The sequence below is a fragment of the Cnephaeus nilssonii genome, assembly GCF_951640355.1.
Source record: "Cnephaeus nilssonii genome assembly, chromosome: 7".
Lineage (NCBI taxonomy): Eukaryota > Metazoa > Chordata > Mammalia > Chiroptera > Vespertilionidae > Cnephaeus > Cnephaeus nilssonii.
In genome coordinates this window covers 71260708-71280114 of record NC_137078.1, presented here as the reverse complement: position 1 = coordinate 71280114, position 19407 = coordinate 71260708, and the positions used below count along the sequence as shown (strand labels likewise).

Here is a 19407-nt window from a genome sequence, read left to right as displayed (position 1 = left end):
AAAATATAAATAAAAGTGGCTGTGACAAGGGGTGTGTTAGTCTGCTCAGGCTGCCATAACAAAATACCACAGGCTGTGTGGCTTAAACAACAGAAACGTATTATCCACCGCTCTGGAGGCTGGGAAGTCCGAGATCCAGGCGCCAGCAAGGTGGTGTCCGGAGGCCGCCTGGGCGTGGGGTGGCTCCGCCTGGCTGTCTGCTCACAGGGCCTCTCTGTGTGCACGCAGAGAAAGAGGGTGGGAGTTCTCTGGCGTTTCTTCTTGTAAAGACACTAATCCTGTTGGACCAGGGCCCCACAACTATGACTTCATTTCACCCTCATTACTTCCTTAGAGGCCCCGCCTCCAAATGCAGCCACTCTGGGTGTTAGGACTTCAGCACCTGAGTTTATGGGGCGGGCGACCATTCGGTCCGTAACAGCAGGAGTAGAGACTTCTCATAAGCTCAGCAACACGAGTCCCCCCTTACGAAGCTGAGCTGCTGCTGCTGCTGCTGCGTGCCCAGACTGCCAGTAACGCATGCCCAATGGCACCCAAATGGCGCCACTTCCCTGCAACCACGTGGTGGCAAGTTGATTGCATTGGCTGTCTTCTATCACGGAGGACTTACAAATTAATCCTCGTGGAATCTGGTGCAGATTTGCCTTCTCTGCTGGATACTGTGTCGGTGCCACCATCTGTGGCCATTCAGAATGCCGTACCCATGCCCACGGCACGCCTCACCAGAGCGCTCCGACCCAGGAACGCAATCAATAGGGAGAGAAGTGTGGCCGTGAGCCTGCATGAGCAGCTAGCAGGAGGGGGTGCATGGCCACTGAGGGTCTGGTGACAGCGCCAGCTGGAACCAGCTCCCTGTGAGACGGGGCCGGGGCCACAGGATGGGCATGCGCCTCAGTTCGTCCCCAGGAGGGTGCCCACTCGCGTTTTCATGTGGAAGCCTTATGAGACGCACTTCACATGCCGTGCAGTCGCCTCCTCCGCACGCACAGTCAGTGGCTCTCGGTGCAGAGTCGCACAGCCTTCGCCGGCTCACCCCTCTCACACCTGAACAACGGCTACGGGACTGTTTCCCGTTCTCGCATCCCAGCTCCCGTGGAGCTGCGCCCGATGCCCTCGGTTCCTTTCTCCAGGTTTGGGCGCCCCCCTGAGCTCGGTGTGGTTTTGCTTCCAACGGAGCATCTGAGACAGAGACCATCCCCGGGCCCCGGAGCCGGGCCCAGAGGCTCAGCAGCCGTAGCCGCTGGGCACCGTGTCTGGGCGGCCCTCAGCCTGGGACTGAGGGGGGAGGGCGAGGCCCTGGTCTCTGCCTGCAGGCCAGACAACTTCAGGACCTGAGCACAGGGCAGAGCCCCGCAGGCTGGGACCCGGCTGAGGGCTGGCCCGAATCAGCAAGGCCAGAGTGCCCCACTCCTCTCCCCTCCCTGTCCAGCTCCCCCTCCCTTACTGGTTTCCCCAGAGAGCACGTCCCGAGGAGCCCACAGCCCCACAGAAGCCGCGGAGGGGCTGTTTCTCACGGGCTTCCCCGGAAATGCAGCCGAGACTCTGCTTGGCCACTTGGAGCTCCTCGCTCGGACCTGACAGTGACCCGGTCACCACGGGCCACCTGTCCTCTACTGCCGTCGGGGGCGGGGGGGATGCAGCAGGCAACAAAGAGGGCGTCCAAGGAATCGGGGCCCAGTGAGGATGAAGAGTTGCCTCCCCCCCCCCCCCCCAGGGACAGAACTCCAGCAGCCGAGGCCTCAGAGAGTGGGGGGAACGCGGAGTGAGAGCTGGGAACGGGAGCAAGGGTTATCGCTCTCCGCCTCTCGGTCAGCTACGGCCGCCGGCCATGGTGATCGCAGCCTGAACTGATCTGCCTCTGAGGGCGAGTAACTTCCTCCCGCTCCTGCGTCCCCTGGTGTCCTGGTGGAGGCCCGGGGGGAGCAGGACTGAAGTGAGATGGCTCCCTGACGGCACCGCGGGCTCTGTGTTCCTTCCCCCACTTTGGAGACGAGTTTCTTGCCCTGAGACAAGGGCGAGGAGACTGAGTGGCACCGAGCCAGCGACAGTGACTCTCTTTGCCCCTCGAAACCTATTCTCTGCGCCCTCTGTGCCCGGGGGCCCACCCGAGTGCTGTGAATTGCATACCCGGGCTCCTTGGCCCTCCGGCTTCCTGTTGGGTTTGGCCAATGCAAAGCACTAGCAGGAGATCAGAGGGCAGGGGGCGGGGGAGCACAGTCGGGCCATTTCTACCCCCTTTCCTCCTGAGCGATCGGCTGCAGGTCTATCCCTCAGGACCACACGCCCTGCCTGGCCAGCCCTCCTCCGCAGCTCCAGCTCCCTCGGGGCCCCGGAAACCACCTTCTCCCCTGCCCCTTCCGCCCCGGGGTGGCCATGGCTCCTGCTGGTCTCCGAGTGCCTCCGTGTCTCTCGTTGGTTCCTTAGCCCTGTCACCTCCGAGGAAAGAGCCTCTCACTGAAACCCTGAACCTTCCTGCCGGAGACCTCCCTGCCCGGCCCCCTCGGAGGCGTGCAGCCAGGGTGTTGCCTCCGTCCAGGCGTGTCTGACAGAAGCCCAGAGCCCGGCTGGCCCTTCCTGCCTGCCACACGGGGTGCCAGGTACGGACCTAGGGGAGCAACTAGCTCACTGACAGGAAGAAAGAAGAGTCCAGGCCCCCTGGGAAGCCCGGGCCCAGAGGCAGGCAGGGAGGGGAGAGCAGCAGGGGATGGAGAAAGGTGTGCGGCAGGCAGGAACCAGGAGAGGGGGTGGCCAGGAGTCTAGTGAGACCAAGGAGCAGAGGACTGACCACTGGGTTTGGCCATGAGGTCACATCAGGTGACTTCAGTGGGCGAGTCGGACGCGGTCCTTACTTGCGATGAACCACAGGAAAGGCAAGCAAGTGCAGCGCGTCTTGGAGGGGTCCTCGTGTGGCACACCTGGCATCAGAGAGGAGCAAGGCCAGGCTCCACGGAGGAGCTGGTGAGGCCTGGGTGAGGGCAGGTGCAGGGGAGGCAGAGAACAGCAGAACAGGGCCTGAGGCACCTGAGGAACTCCGGTGATGGAGACAAAGAGGCGGAGATAGGGTGATGGAGACAAAGAGGCAGAGATAGGCAGCAGTCCAGTCCGCTGGACTGCGGGCTGTGAAAGGCCAGCCTGGGAGCTGGGACTGGCCTAGAGCAGTGGGGGGGCGGGGGGGGGGCTGGGACTGGCCTAGAGCAGTGGGCCCAGAAGGCTTTAGTGGGAGGAGGGCTCAGATGGAGGTACAGGACGCCCAGGCCGGATGTGGGAGGGAAATATCCACCTCGTCCCGGGAGCCAGCATGTGGCCCGGCCCATGTTCGTCCCGAATAGCTGCTTATTGACTGAGGACAGAGCAGGGCCGCTGCTGATGCTGCAGGGGGTGGCTGACATCCCCCGACGGGTGTTAACAGCCGGTGGTGGTAAAAAAAAATCACTCCAAATTGGAAAAACAAATACAAAAGCCAGATGTTAGAAAAACACGGACTTGATTATAAACCAACCATTGAAATGGCCAGCGTTTCAAAACCAGGTATGTCTCACCCCCTTGGGAATGGGGTGTCATCCTCTCTTCCTCTCCCAAGCGCAGAGCAGGGGGAGCCGCGGCTCCAGCCGACGCTGAGGATGTTGGGCGGCAGCGCCGTGTTTGCTGGGTAACTGGATTGTGGCTGGAAATTAATTGCCCATGAATGTGGAAAAACAGCCAAGTCCACAGAGTGCTCCATGGACTGCGTCTACCAGCAAGAAGAAAGGAAGGAAGAAAGAAAAAGGATGTTCTGATTCCAATTAAAAAAAGGGGGGGGGGCATGAAGAAAAGACACCACCCAGCAGCTAATTACTGACAGGCCAATGCCTGTGCTAGCTCAAATGCAAGAGCTGACATGATAGAATGTTAGCATCTTGCAATCTGCTGCTAATAAAATGTAGCACAAAGGCACCGGGAAGCCGTACATCTGCTCCCAGGATGCTGCACAGCTCGGGGACCCTGCCCCGCCCGCCTGCGACTCGCTCACCAGGGCTGGCTTGGAATCCCCAGCCTGGGCTTGGGGGCAGGGCCAAAGGGTGTCGTGATGCGGAGGGTGGACAGCGCCCGAAGGAGGGAGCGCTGGGGCTGGAGCCGCTCCGTGAAGTGCCCTCCGCAGCTGGGCTGGGTGTGTATTGCCACCCAAGGGTGTCTCTGAGCGCAGAGGGCCCAGCTTGGTGGCCCTGCTTGAGAAGAAAATCTGAGCAGGAGAAATGTTTTAAAAATTAAACTAGCAGACATAGCAAAAGATGGGAGACAACCTAACAGTCTCTTAGGGGGGGGGGGGGGCTGGTTAAATAAGTAAAGGTGGATCCAAGACAGCAGTGAACACGCGTGAGGAGGAGACGAGGCTCTCCCGGCTCGAGTCCTGGAGTCCTGCAGGGAACGAAGGCTCGTGAACGTGGCCGGGGGGGGGGGGGGGGGGGGGGAAGCACACCTTGATTCTCACTAACCTCCCACTGCAGTTCAGTGTTTCCTGCCAACCCCAGCAGCACCGGCAGGGGCTTGGTCACGAAAAAATCACGGTTTTCTCATATCGCTTGACAGTTGTTTCAAGTACCGCAACTCATCAATGGCATCGCGACCGTGAGACTATTAAGAGTGCTCTCGTTATTGTATGTGCTCGTGAAGACGCACACGATTCCTGACCCACCAATGCGGTCCTCTGTTTTGACAAATACGTTAAACATAATTCGTTCCCTCTGTTGCCTTATGTGTTGTACTTTATCCGCTTACAGCACTGCTCTGAGGCCGGGGCACAGGCTTGCCCAGGTGGACGAAGAGGTTCATGGCACCAAGATGCTCGGAACCCTGGTCTGGTGTTAATGAAAACAGAAACGCGCAGAACAGTGTGGATCATATGCTACCGTGTGTGTGTGTGTGTGTGTGTGTGTGTGTGTGTGCGCGTGTGTTCAAAGAACAGGTCAATGGAACAGATTAAAAAACTCAAAAATAGAGAATTATTATTTTTTTTTTTACAAAGGCACAAAAACAATTCAATAGGGGGAGCATAGCCTTTCAACATGGGTGCTGCGGCAATTGCACATCCAGAGGCAAAAAAATGAACCTTAACCTAAACTTCACATCTTACACAAAAATGGTCTCAGATGCAAAATGTGAAACTGCATCTGAATAAGTGGATGGGCCACGTCAGTGCCGATGTTTTGGTTGTGATTCTGCACGATGGTACCATTAGGGGAAACTGAGTAAAGGTACATAAGATTTCTCTGTATCATTTCTTACAACCACATGTGAATCTATAATTACCTCAAAACTAGAGATGAGTTAAACACGTTGAGCTTGTACGAATCATCTCTGGAAGGAGACACAAAAGTGGGGGACTCTCCAAGGAGAGAAATGAGAACGGGTAACAGGGGTTTGACCCTTTTAAACTGTCATCATTTCCATGCATTACTTTATTCACAGTTAATTATTTTAAAACAAAGGTCTGGAGAAAGAGGAAGAAATGAGCCTAAAAAGAAACTAGCTCAGTAAAGATCAAAACTATCTCCTAAGTTCCATTTGAATTAAAAGCATTGTAATCAATAAAGTTCCAATCTACCTTGTGAGAGGGCTTAGATTTAAATTTCAAAAACTATTATGGTAATACTCATTTTTTTAAAAATCGATTTCATGCTTTGTTTATTTTCAAAACAAAATGAAAGGGTTTGGAAATTAAAAAATAAAAATTAAGTTTCATTCCTTGTGTAAAACGTGAGCTAGACAGGCTGTTCTTTATACTTGGCCTGTCCACATGCCCGGGCACCTGGCTGGGCTGGGTGGACGGCAGTCGGGCAGCAAACCCTGGGGGACTGCAACTTCCCCAAGGCCCACCACTCCCCACCCTGAGAAGCGGGAGACCACAATGTGGTTAGGAACTTAGCTCTGGAGTCGGGTGGAACCTGGATTTAATCCCAGCTCTACCACTCGTAGACAGTATCCCAAGCACAAGAACCTAACCTCTGTAGGCCTCAGTCTTGCCATCTGTGAGATGGGAGCCTATGGTGCCTGCCTGGGCGGTCATGATGAGCATTCGCAGAGAGAATTTGTGGAAAGCGCTCAGCATGTGGGGAGCCCCAGGAAGTAAAGAACCACAGCTGTGGGCCTTCGCCTCCGCACATGGACCATGACAGCCCCGGTGCCCTACTCTGTGCACTGAGAGGTGGTGTTTCCCAGGAGAAGAGGCCATGGCTCTTTCTTGGGCTTCTGAGCAGCTCCCAGTAAGAGAGGCCCAGGCCCAGGCCCACAAAGGCCACAGCGTCCAGAAGGGGAAGGGGCTTTAAGAAACCTCAGGGCTGCAGAGAGAGAAACTCATCCCCTGCCCTAGGCCCAGAGAGGTGTGTTTTTCCCCGAGGATCCAGAGAAGCACCCTCGGGAGGGCTTCTCTCTGCAGCCTTTGGTCTCTTGGACACACCTTGCTCCACGCTGGCCACAGGAGCCGGCCCTCTGTCAGTCCAGCTGGCAGCGGGGCTGTGCTGAGCCCAGGCCACGGCGGAGGCTCAGGCACTAGGAGACCCTCGCTGATCACCTTGACGCCTACTTGAGTGCTCGCTCCGGAGGCTTTGTGTGCTGTGGCCGGTGCAGTGGGCAGTGGTTTCAGGAGGCAAATGTCTGGAGGCTGCTCTCCCCAGTCGTCCTAGAATCTGCCCAGAATCTAGGGTGCATTCACGTGGTCCGTGTTCAAAACATGTCAAGCTGAAAACTCGGGGCAAAACAGATGTTCAAAACTCTAGAACTGGTGTCCAGGGATGTATGCTGCTCTCTGCATGCCCTTGGCCACTTGGAATTTGTGTGGCTTTGGGAACATTACTATCCCTCTGTGTCTCTTTCCTCCGTAAAATAGAGGTGACGGCCCCTGTCTTCCCTGGGTTGTTGTGAGGCTCAGATGAGGAAAGGGTGCAGTGCCTCACTTAGCAGAGTTTTGGTGAGGGCTGACTTCCTGTGTGGGGTCCCAGCAGACAGAGAAAAATGTGAGGCGAAGATGCTGCGTGAGGGGCCCGAGGCAGAGCACACTAACCCTCCACCCAAAAGTCCACAAGGTGGCCCAGAAACTCAGCCATTTATTCTGCAACAGTCACTCAGAAACTACTGGCCTAGCCAATGCTGAGCTCCACAAGCCGGGACACAAAGACAAGTGAAGACACTGCCTCCAGGAAGCCCACAGACTTGTAGGAGGGACATCTACTCAGTGGGATCAGTGTGGCAGAGGGCGGGGCAGGGCCTGGGCAGTCCCTGCAGAGCCTCCTAATCCAGGTGGAGGAGGCCTGGAGGAGGGGGTGCCTGGCCTTAGTCTGAAAGGATGAGGAGGAGACGAGCTGGTGAAGGCAGAAGGAGTCTAGGCAGAAGACTCAGCATGTGCAGAACGGAGAGAAAGAGGGGACGATGTCATGGGATACGGGGGCTGGGGTTCAGGCTGGTGTCTGAAGACAAAGACAGGAGGGCATTGATTTCACAGGCAGGGCAGTGCAGGGACAATGGCTGCGAGGTTGGTGACCACATGGTGGCATGCTGGAAGAAGGTTTAAAACATGCAATACCTGACTATTTAGTCAGAAACACTGACCTCTTTCACCTGAGATCGTCAAATAAAAAAAATGACAACAGTCAATACAAAGTCATCTGGTGTGAATAAATCAAAATTATACCTTTTTTGTAAGATCAGCAAAAAATGTGTTTTTTGGTGTGCTGCAGAATTTTAATAATTAATTTGTGTGCCATGATGAAAAAGGTTGAAAATTCCTGACCTAGCCTACAGGCTTACCATTTTTATTTTCCAGGAGGAATACAGGTCTTCCAGTCACGTCCAGGCCCAGCTGCAGAAACCTATTCCTGCAGCCAGGTTGGCTCGCAGCTTCTCCTTGGATGCAGGTTGCTAGGCAAAAGGCCCCGCCCACAGGTGCCGCTCGCACGCCCTCTCCTGGCGGCGCCATGCAAGTGCACGGGCGTCAGGGAATGCCGGCCTGCTGGCTGCCTCCCGGAACATCCTCCTGGCTTACAGCCAAGCCTCCGCCATTTGAGATGAGCCGTGCTGCCCCTGGCCACTGGTCTCTTTGCAGCCCATCCTTTCCGGCCTGACTCCACACCTGCAGAACCCAGGCTGGGCCAGCCGGTGAGGGAGAGGAGGCTGGAAAGGTGGGCGGGCAGCTGGTTTGAAGATGCCGGTCTTTACTCTGAGAGCAGTAGGGAGCCATGAAAGGCATGTGAGCAAGGAAGTGACATGCGCACATCTGTCCTTTCAATGCTCATTCTGCTGCTGGAGAACAGTCTGGAAGAGCAGGGCATTCAGGAGCATGGGTTGGATTGACTGGCAAGGCTATAGGGCGCAGGGGTCCACTGACCCCCTCCCCCCTAGGGTAAGTGATCATGGTGAGAGCCCACAGGAAAGGACAGAAAGGACAGAACTAGTGGGGAGAGGAAGGAAGCCAGGCCTCCTACCCTGCCCCACAGTTGGGTTTTTTCACCCCAGCAGGCACCTTCAAGGCTCCAGGAAAGATGCAGAGCGTCTCAAGATTCATCAGATCCCAGGCCCATTGGAGAACTGAGAGCCCCGTGGACATGGACTCCTACAATAAGGCAACAGGACATTTTTCTTACCAGGCTACAGCTTCCCAACTCAAACCCCATATGCTAACTAACATCCTGTTTTCTTGCATTGGTCTGGATTGGTCACAGACTTGATCAGAAATGGAAAAACAGCTTTATTAATGCAGCTCGATTGAAAAAAATCTTTCAAAACATGGATTCTAGAATAAAACAAAATGCAATTTAAAAAAAAAAAAAAGCAAGGGCTGATCAACGCCACCTGGCCAACTGACAGGTCAGGGGTCCAGTGAGGGCAGGGTGCGTGGGGGTAAGTGGAACCAGAAGTCAGGTCTTCTCCTACCCGCCCAGGGCTTCTGTACATTATGGCCCTGGGGACAGGACCAGCATCTGGGTGGCTGACAGCTCCAGCCACTAAGCCAAGCTAGTGCAAAACCACTGCATCATCAGGCTCAGACTGAAGCCCATGCCTGGCTTTGCCCTGCCGAAACTACTCTGTTTACAATGCAGTAACTGAATAGTCCCATGACTGTGCCTGCCCCAATGCCTTTCAACAGAGCAGGCCCGGCCCTGGACCCCCAGCCACCACGCTGACGAGGACAGAATACTACTTCTCAGTGATCCTCCTGCTACTTGTCCTAGGAGGATGGCTGGGCACCCATGCCCACAGGCAGGACAGAAAGCAGGTCAGCCTGTTCTCCTGCATGCCGTCTCCCTGGACAGAGAACAAGGTGCTGCTCCTCACCCTGGAATCCTTCCCTCCAGATCCCTTGCCCTCTTTCTGCCCACCTAAGAGGGAGTGCCGGTTTTCACCTAACTCATTCTTGCCCTTTAAAAAGGTGAGGTCCTGGCTGGCATGGCTCAGTTGGTTAGAGGTTTGGCCTGTACAGCAAAGGGTCAATGGTTCAATTCCCAGTCAAGGGCATGTACCTGGGTTGCAGGTTCAATCCCCAAGTGCAGGAAACAACCGATCGATGTGTCTCTATCACATTGATATTTCTCTCTCTCTCCCTTCTTTCTCTTCCCTTCTCCCCTCCTTTCCACTTTCTCTGGAAATCAATGAAAAAAATAACCTTGGGTGAGGATTAAAAAATAAAAGGCAGATGAAGCCCTGACTTCCAGGCTTTCTCTGACCATCCCCGCAGCTCCTCTTCCTCTCTGTCCCGGTCCCACGCCACCGGACAGTATGTTTCTACTGGATTCCATGCTCATGGGCAGAGCTGGGGATTGCCAGGCTCTAAATCCAGTAGAGATGTCGGATGATTTTTAAATGAAGGGACAAGTGAAACCCGGGAAGAGCCCCAAGGTCCTAAAACAGCAGAATGGGACCAAGCTCTGTATTTTAAAGCCACGTCCCTCTCCAGGGACCACGAAAGGAGCTGGGGAAGGGAAACAGACATCTTCACATTTTGTGTGTCTCCATCAGATTTCCTGAAGAGGTTCCCATTTCTTAAAATAACAACAACAACAACTGAAGTAAGTCTGGCCCGTCACTTGGTAACTGAAGGGACGGGGAGGAGGTGCAGGGAAGGGCTGGCCTAAGTAAGCACACAGAAGCAGGCCGACAGGCCACAAACCCGGGTCCCGGCTACTCTACCCAACACTGCCTTCCACGTGGATTTAAACAGAATAAATTTCCACACGGATTTCCATTGCGCATTTTATTTCAACAGTCAACTGGCCCCAGAGAAGAATTGCTGACATCACAGGTACTTTGGAAGCACCAGGCTATTCTGAGAGCTGTATCCGTGCTTACAAATGGCCTACTTTTTAAAGCTGGCAATCACTATAAAAACACCAAATGATAAAACGTTAATGCATTTTTTTAAAACCAGAAATGATGCCTATAAATGGCTTAAACTTTATGGAGGGGGTGAAGTAGCCCCAGGGGTCACGATGCTTGCTAGTAAAGGCCCCTGGAGAAGGGGCGAGGGGCAGTGGGAGACGGGGCAGCAGAGAAGGACACTCAGAACCTGCTGTCAGTGCCTGGTCCTGGCTGCTCGCACCAGCCACTGCGTGTGCTGGAAGCCCCGGGACCAGGCGGAGGCAGAAGGCTGAAATACATGGTGCCTCCTGTCCTGCAGAGGGGCCTGAGGAAATCAAACAACGCTTCTGAGGGCGAGTCACCAACGGGCCGCACAGCCAGAGATGGTTCAATTCATTCCTAAACGGGCGTCCCACCGGCCCTCACTCCTCAGAGTCCTGGTCTCCCCTGGTTAACTTCATCCTCCATTCTCCTATTCCAGCTCACACTTCAGGATTGAAACTTAGAAACCTCCCTCTTTCCTCCTATCTTGAAATGGGAATTAACTCTATTTTATGTCTATCACTGTCCACCCTCCCTATACATCACTGAACACAGACAAGAAAATCATTGCTGTCACCCTCCCAATGCCCCATTTTGCTGGCCAGCGGCCCGGGCCTAGTCAGACTGCTCCTGAGATGATGGCTGGCTGGGCTCACGAGGCACCCCTTCAACCTGGTCATCTGCAAAGAACAAAAAAGAGGGGATGCATTTAGAAATAGGAAAAATTGCCTATTTTCAGGTGTAAGCTTTCTCCAAGGCATTCTCATCATTCCCAGGCCCGAAGGAGAATTAATTTGCCTTGGATTTGCTCGGTGTCAGGAGGCTGGAATTCTAGTCCTCATATGATACAGGCTCAAGTTCAAACTCCAGTTCTGCCTGCCACAGGCTGGGTGGCATGAAACAAGCTACCTTGCAGCTCTGAACCCCAGTTCCTCCTTCTGTAAATGAAATGATGCCCACCTTGCAACATCAGGTCAGCATGGGAGCAGGGGAAACTGTGAGAACTAACTCCCACTAATGGCTTCATCATTTCAGGTTCTGGTTAAGCCTCAGAATAACCTCATGAGGTAGGGGCATTATCAGTCCACTTTGACAGATACAGACACGGAGGCATCAAGAAGTGGCTTTGCTTCACGGTCACACAGAGAAGTGGCTTTGCTTCATGGTCACACAGCTGGTAAGTGCTGGAGCCAGGACTTATGCCCAGGCCGTCCAGCACCAGGGCCAGCATGCTTCACGCCACACTAGACCATCCATCTCTCCAGCTAACAGATGTAGGCGTCTCACACACAGCAGGTGTGCAACAGGCCTCAGTTTCCTCTTCAGTAAAATGAGGACATCACCAGACTAACGTCAGGGGAGGATTAAAAGGGAAAAAAATCCTTGAACATAAAAGTAACACAACCCAGAGATGGTTAAATTCATTCTGCAAAGGGCCCTAAAAAAATTCCTCAAAGCATTTTCACATCTAAAATTCCAGTTGACCTTCACAGGGCCCTGTTACAGATGAAATTTACTAGAGGCAGGTGTGTGAGTGACTAAGATCACCCAGTGCACCGTGTCAGAGCTAAGGACAGGGTCTCTCTCCAGAGTGGCCTGAGGAGAGGAATCATCCCTGCCAGACCCACACTGGCTCCTTTCCCCAGCCAGAGGCCTGGCACCTCTGTTCTGGGCACACCACACACACCTCCCTCCACATCTTTGCCCAGGGGCAGTAATAGAGCCAGACACACAATCCTGTTGAAATCTGAGCTCTGCCATTTATATCTACAAGAACCCCTCTGGGCTCTCTTGGTTTCCCCACCTCCTTGATGCCTGCCTATAGTTTAGGGGAGGGGTATAAGGAAAACACTTACCCCAGGCCCAGCACATTCTAATTCTGTTCTCCATCTCCCCTCTCCCCACATCTATTCTGATTAGCCGCCTTCCTCCAGAAAGCCTCCTGGCTCCCCCACAACCAGAAGGCTGGTGCTCTTACCCACGGCCTCCTGGTCCCCATCAGACAGGACGGTCAGTGAGAAAGATGCCGGTGGCGGTGGCGGCGGTGGCGGCGGAAGGAAATGGATGCCAGCGAGGAAGCCTGGCGGGAGGAACGGGGGCGGTGGTGACAGCGGTGGTGGCAGCAGCGGTGGTGGCAGCAGGGGTGACGGCGGCGGCGGCAGCAAAGGCCGCGGCGGTGGCGGTGGCGGTGGCAGCGGGGGATAGCTCGGCTGGAAGTTTTCCACTGGCTCGGGCACCTGCATGGTGCACTCAGCAGAGAAGCCAAACAGGGGAGAGCGTTAGCCAGATGGGCTGATCAAACATGACCTGTTCTCTCTAACTGGGGGGCTCCCAGGGGCTGGACACAAGGCACTTGAAATGAGGGGCTCAGCAAACAAACGATTGAAGGCAAGAAGGAACGCAGGCACACCTCAGATAAGCCTGGGAACAGCCATTCGGTCACCCTGACTGAGCCCTCTCTCTAAGCTTAGATCCGTTCCCTCATTTCATCCTTATGATCCTCACTGTAATGATGAAAAACAGCGTCAGCGAATGAAGCTACAGCCCCAGGGCCACAGAGCTGGTGAGAGGCGGAGGCAGAACTGGACCCCACGTCTGTCTGACCCGACTGCTCTGCGCTAGGCCAGGGTCCCAGTGCATTCCCAACCTCCTGTGTCCCATTGTCTGTAATGACTTAGACTCAAGAGTCAGGGCCTTCTCCCGGGTGTCGTGCAGCTGCTACCGAGTCAGAAAAGCTGGGTGACCTCAGGAAGAGTGGCATCAGCCATCAGCCATCTGTGCTTCTGTTGCTTCTTAGAAGATGGAAGCCAACCCCACAACATAGGACCCCAAGGCTGGAAGAAAGGGATCTAAGGGGTGATGCCTACACAGCTCAAAGTTTATCTAAGACATGAATGTAATAAAAAATAGGATGAATGTCAGTGTAGTTCCTATTATTTACTTCTCCATCCAGATACATCAGAGCAGCACTTCACAAGTTGTGTTCCAGAGAACCTTCGTGTCCTACAAGATTATTTTTAAGTGCTTTTAAGTGTTCTTTGTCAAGGGCGTTTGAAAAACTCCACATATTGACTCACCACAATGGCGAGTCACATGTAAGCACATTAAAGCCTTGAGGCAGTCTGCAAAAATCTCCTTAGATTAACCCAGCATGTCCTAACTTCATGACCACCAAGAAGGGAAGAAAGCCTACTTTCCAGTACCTACGACATGCCAGACCCTGTGCAGGCACTTCATATACATCACACCTTCCTCTACCGATGGCCCTGTGAGACAGGTACTCGCACCCCTGTTGTTCAGTCAGAGAGCTGAGTGAGGTCCTCGGAGGTAGGTAACTTCCCCAGGCCATAGACTAGTAAAGAGAAGTACGACTGGACCCGGGTCTGTCCAACTCCAGGCCTGTGATCTTTTGTGGGAGGAGAACAAAAGAAGCAAAGCAGCAGGTGGGACAGAGACAGAAATAAAAGGTGGAAGACGTCTCTTGGGGTTATCTCGGAGCCTGGGCAGGGGGAGCAGGACAAGGTCGAAAGCAATTCATAGGCTCTTGAGTTTGAAACAGCTTTACAAATAAATGTTGGATCCGCTATCCAGACAGGAAAGGGTCGGAGGGGGATTATTAGCCCTTTAATTCCAAGCTACTTGGCTGTTTCTCCCTGGATCACAGCTCCTGCCTGGGGCCTGTGGTGCCAGCTCAGGCCCAGATAAACCAACTGAGATCACACTCTTAACAATGGCCGTCTGGCAGGCCTGTCAATCAGAGCGCTGCTCTGGACGCCAGGCTTCTGTGTGAGCAGACGGTGGGAGCGTGCTCCACTTGGCCAGAACCCTCTCTTTGTGTGGAGGCTAGAGATGCCATGCTGTCCCTGGGCTGCAAGGGGGTGGCCAGCACCCACAGATTCCAGGTGGGGCAGGGCGGTGGGGAGAGTTTTGTTTACCTCTGCCTAAGAGACAGGTTCAGGGTAGCGAAAGCACCTGGGCTCCAAAGGCAGGGCCATCCAGGTATGCATCCTGTTCTGTCACTAATCTGCTGTGCAATTTTGATCCCAGTGCCTCCCTCACTAGTTCTGTGACGTTGGACAAACCCATAACTTCTCTGCGCCTTCTTCCTCTACCCTGCAATGGAATAATAACACGTGCTTTGAAGGCTCAACTAGAGGTGGGTAGGCACCCTAGGAATGATCAAGACCAGTGGTCTTCACACTTTTCCCCCTTGAACAATGGCAAATGATTTATAAATAAAATTTTACAATGTCTAAAAGAGAGAAGAGATACTATTGAGGCTGAAGCAAGAGTGGGGACCAGCATCCTATGTGCCTGACCTGCCTGGACAGAGCTAGAACCCCACAGTACTGGCCCCACTCTGTGGCCAATGGCTCCATTGTGTGACTGTCAAGCTTTCATCTTTCTTCTTGATTGCTTTCCACATTAAACCAAAGAAGCCTGCTCTCCCCCCACTCTCCTCTACCCAAGGGGAAACGTTTCTATAACCCGAGGATTAGGCTTTTAGCTCTGAGGTAATGGTGGTCTACATTCCCAGGCACTTGAGCTGCATTTGAGCCAACCTCCCCCACAGCTTCAGCCTTATGGGCCCAACGTCAGGACTGTCACACGGGCCTTTCACTATCCTGTTACTCTGATCTCCATCAGGAGTTGCCACCAGGGAGAGGGCTTTAAACTATTCTGGTCTGGAAGGAGCTGGCAAGCAAAGTCACAAAACCTGGTCACCCCGACATGTATCTCATACGACAGGGATGGCCTGACTTACCGTCATTATTCAAAACTTCAGGCTTACAGAGCACACCAGTTAGTAACTCACCACTGACCTCATAAAAGGATTACATCTCATTCCTTCTTTCAACTCATAGATCCTTAGGTGATAGGTGTTTGGGGAAAGGTTTCCATATTTTCCATGACTAAGCTTAAATGCCACTTCCTCTTGAAAACCCTCTGCAGTCTCCAGTGGCCATACCCTGGGGCAGGGGACCCACAGCTGCTCCTGGCTCTGCCCTCAACTGTATGGCACTAGGACAGTGGTATTTCCTTCCTGGTAGCAGCAAAACGAAGAGCCCTTGTGGCCCCAGCATTCCACGAGTCCAGGCTGAGGGTCACTTGTCAGTGTTCCCAGGTTTACCTACGTGTCTGCATTCCTTCTTGCCTGAGCTCCCAGAGCCTTTTAGCCTACAGCTCTGAAAAGCAAATGCCACAGCTCAGGCTGACCTGTCTACACATGATGAGACTCATCTACGTGTGTGCCCTCCCAGCGGTGCGCTGTACAGGCCCAGGGGCCTGGCACAGAGTGGGCACAGCAATGGCTTTCTGGGATTGAGCAGCAGAGCAGATGGGATAAGGAGGAACCCAGACAGGGGTCGGGATGGGACTCACCGAGCCTCCTCCATGGTAGTGGCTGAAGGACACGTGCCGGAAGCCCTGCTGCAGGGAGAGCCCCAGGCCTGGGGATGGATCCTGGTAGCCCATCGGGAATGGGCGATAGGAGTACACGCCGGAGCAGCTGGGATACAGCTTGGAAGGCTCTCTCTCCAGGTACTCAGACTGCACCACAGCATCCGAGTTGATGCTCAGAGAGAGCCCTGAAGGAGCAAGCAATGGGAGAAGTATTAAAAACACAAAGAGCGAGGGGGGAAAGCATCACAGTACCGTCCAAAGACGAGGTAAACATTCAGATGCATTTACAAAGAGCTCCCACATCCATTATGCTTTGCACCCTCCCTGCTTTTTACACCGTTCAGCCCTGTCCCACGTTCTTAGAAAAAGTCCTCAGCACAGCCATGACGCCCCAGGCGGCCGACCCTGCCTCCCCTCCAGCCTCCTCCAGTGCGAGAACCTGGCAGCTTCTTCTCTTTCGCATCCCCCTCAAAGCCCTTGCAGATGCTCTTCCCTAACCTTGGAGGGCTCTCCCTTCAACCCACTTTGCCTCCTAAGTCCTCAGGCCTCCTCCTTAAGACCTCAGCTAAGCCGTTAACTATGAGAGCTCTCTACACTGATGTGCGATTCTTTATTAGTGCTGCTCCTCTCACAAGACAAGATGCTTAGGGAAGGAATCTGACTCCCCCGCACCTTTTGCCACTTCTGGCAGTTAAGTGCTCAGTCCCTGTGCGTGGGGAGATGGAAATAAGGAAGCACTGTGCCAGTGGAAAGGTATCCTCCTATAGGACTGCTATTTCAGGTCTGTCCTCCTCATCTAGTTCCGCGGACCAGATTTTCCTAGAATATCCCAGAAGACAGAAATGGCCTTCGGGGAGCACCCAGGCCGATCTCCTTAGCACACAGACGGGAGACTGACCCAGAACGAAGCAGCTTGCCTAAGGTGACAGAGTGAGCAGCCCCGGTCACCTGACTCCGACTTGTGCTCTTTCTATTATTGCACACCATAGGGAACACCAACAGGGGTCTGCACTTCCAAACGGCCGTTTTTTAAAAGCCTCGGACCTACATGTGACCTGAAGTACTTTAACAGTGAAAGCATAATTTACATTGTTACATAAAGAACATTGTAACTTATGCACATGGTGGGCAGGAGAAAAAATAGGCAATATCTCAATAAACTATCTTCTCCTCCTTTGTGGAGCAGGAAGGCTGTCGCATCTCCACCCACGCCCAGGGAAAGGGTACAAAATGAGGTGCGCAGGCGCACTGGGCCAGGGCTCCGGTGTAGGGCGGGGCCTTCAGAAAGAGGAGAAGGGTGCGCAGGCGCAGTCAGAGTTTATCTAGCCCATCCGTCCGCAGGAAGTCCTGCCATTGGTAGCCTCCCGCCCAAGAAAAGAGCGGGAAAGAGCGCGCAGGCGGGTTGGAGCAAGGCACAGAGGAAGGGAGGTCTTCTGGGAAGCCTCCAGCTCCTGGAAATGGGGGAAAGTGCGCAGGCGCGGGCAGCATGGCGCTGGCCCACCCACAGAGACATTCTTTCTGTGGGGGAGGTGCCTGCAGCCCAAGAAAAGAGCGGGAAGAGATGCGCAAGCGCAGTAGGGCCAATGTCTCCACAAGGCGCCCAGCTAAGCGGACTGGAGGCCATTTTTTTTTTTTCTTGCAAGATGGAAAGGCAAAAATTGTAACTAAATACTGGAGACCATTTTTTTTTTTCTTGCAAGACGGGAAGGCAAAAATTGTAGCTAAATATTGAAAGCCATCTTCACCACCCACTCTTTTCTCTTTTACCTTTATGCAAAAAGGCACTCAATCCAAATCCGTGTGTGGAGAAAGGTTTCTGAAAGCAAATTTAACTCAGAAAGTATTTCCCCACCCCCACCCCAAGTCACTCCAGGGGCACGAACATGAGGTGCAAGGAGGCTGCAGCCCTGAGAGGAACCGATGGCACAAGAAGGGGCCTGGGGGTCTTACCGAAGGCGAACGGCGGCGGCGGCGGCGGCGGCCTGGGCATGGGCTGCAGAGGCCGGCTGGGCTCCAGGGGACCGGAACCTCCCTGGCCTGCGGCCTCCGCCCCGAGCTGGGGCCTCACGAAACTGGGCCTGGCCACGGCGGCCGGGTCACTCGGGCCCATGTGGCCGCGGCCGCCCAGGACTGGCTGGAAGGCACTCGGGCCCGGGCTTGGGCCGCGCGGGGGTCTCTCCAGCAAGTAGGCGGCCGCGCGGCCCTCGGGGCCCGGCTCCAGGTCTCCAGGAGCGGTGAGCGGAGGCAGCGGGCGGAGGCTGGAGGCCGGGGCGATGGCCGCGGCCCTGGAGGCCAGCTCCCGGTCCTCTTCAGAGGCCTGCTTCTTGAGCATCTTCTGCGCGGCCATGATCTTCTGGCGTTCGGTGATGAGGTAGCACTTCTCGCAGTTGCACTGCTTCCAGCGACACTTGCCCGCATGGCCCTTGACGGCCACCAGGTACCCGTGGTTGCGGCACCGCGAGCAGTTGGGGGTGCGGAGCATCTTGTCGGCCAGCTTGGCGGGGTCTGCCTTCATAGCACAACCGCCACCTCCGGGAGCTGCGGAGCAAGTGAGGCGGCCAAGCCGAGCCCCAGAAGTCCCTGCTGCTGGGGGCACTGGATACACTTGTAACAAAGTGGATCTCGGTACAGCCCCGGAACTGCCGCAAGACCCTTGCATTTTCCCAACTTTGGAGGGGGTGCAACATTTGGAGTTTCTGTGCCTTAATTCGATGCAGGGGGTTAAATAAATTTTACGTGAAACGCTATTGCATGTATATCATCTGGGTTATCTGACGGTTTAGGCATTTAATTTTCCAAAGTTTCCATTCTCGTTACCCCCGAGACAGGTGGTTTGTGACGTTAGTCGGCGCGGTGATGTGCAGTGGTCCAGGGATTTAAAGCTCCAGGAGCACAGCTCTCGGCAAAGCCGTTCCAGTAGGAAAGCATTCTACGACGCAAGCCGTGGTTCTCCCTCCAAAGCAGCTGCCTCCTCTGCACTTCATTTCTCTACCCTGCAGAGAAGCAGCCCTTCCCAGGGATGCTTCTAGAATATTCTCAAGAGCACGGTGCAGTGTGATCGTGGCTCAAGGGTGCACCCTATGCGTAGCTCCCACTGAAGAGTCTTGTTGGTATAGGAGTTCATTGCTGTCGATGCTTTCCAAAGTAAAGCATACTTAGGATGCTTTAAAGTAAAATAGACTCAGGGCATTTTAGCATGAGTTTGAATCATTGCTTAACTTTGCCATGAATTTAGTGTTACCTGTAAAGCGACCCAAATCTTGGGACATCTGAAAAGCTGGCATGAATTTCATAGTTTCCCAAATCACTTCATTTTCTTATTTGACAGACTTTTGTGACCCCTGAGGTCTTTGTCTTTTTTAGGTTCCCAGAAAGAAAAACAATGGGCCACTCACACCTAAGTTGAAAGCTTATAATCATAGAATCAAACATATTTAAGGAGGTAGTTGTGGTTAACACCTGATTAAAAGGTGCCCTTTAAATTGCCTTTCTCTGAAACTCTCTCTGGTGGCAGAGGGCAGAAGCGGAGGCCTCGTGCCCGCCTGGGTTTTCCTGGGCCTCTGGTTGCGGCTGACTCTGCATGTCTCACCGGCCGCCTGGGAATAGGAGACTGTGCCATTCTGAGGCTGGTTAGATACT

The 19407-nt window shown here is 54.1% G+C and overlaps 1 protein-coding gene across 1 annotated transcript; it reads right to left on the bottom strand.

The window, feature by feature from the left end:
* Nucleotides 1-10980: 10980 nt before the first annotated feature.
* On the bottom strand, nt 10981-18283 carry DMRTB1 (DMRT like family B with proline rich C-terminal 1; the record flags this gene model as incomplete). Its single annotated transcript, XM_079777857.1, has 4 exons — nt 10981-11045; nt 12344-12494; nt 15748-15953; nt 17719-18283. 4 exons carry the CDS (start codon nt 18281-18283, stop codon nt 10981-10983), a joined length of 987 nt encoding a protein of 328 aa, XP_079633983.1.
* Between the last annotated feature and the right edge of the window lie 1124 nt (nt 18284-19407).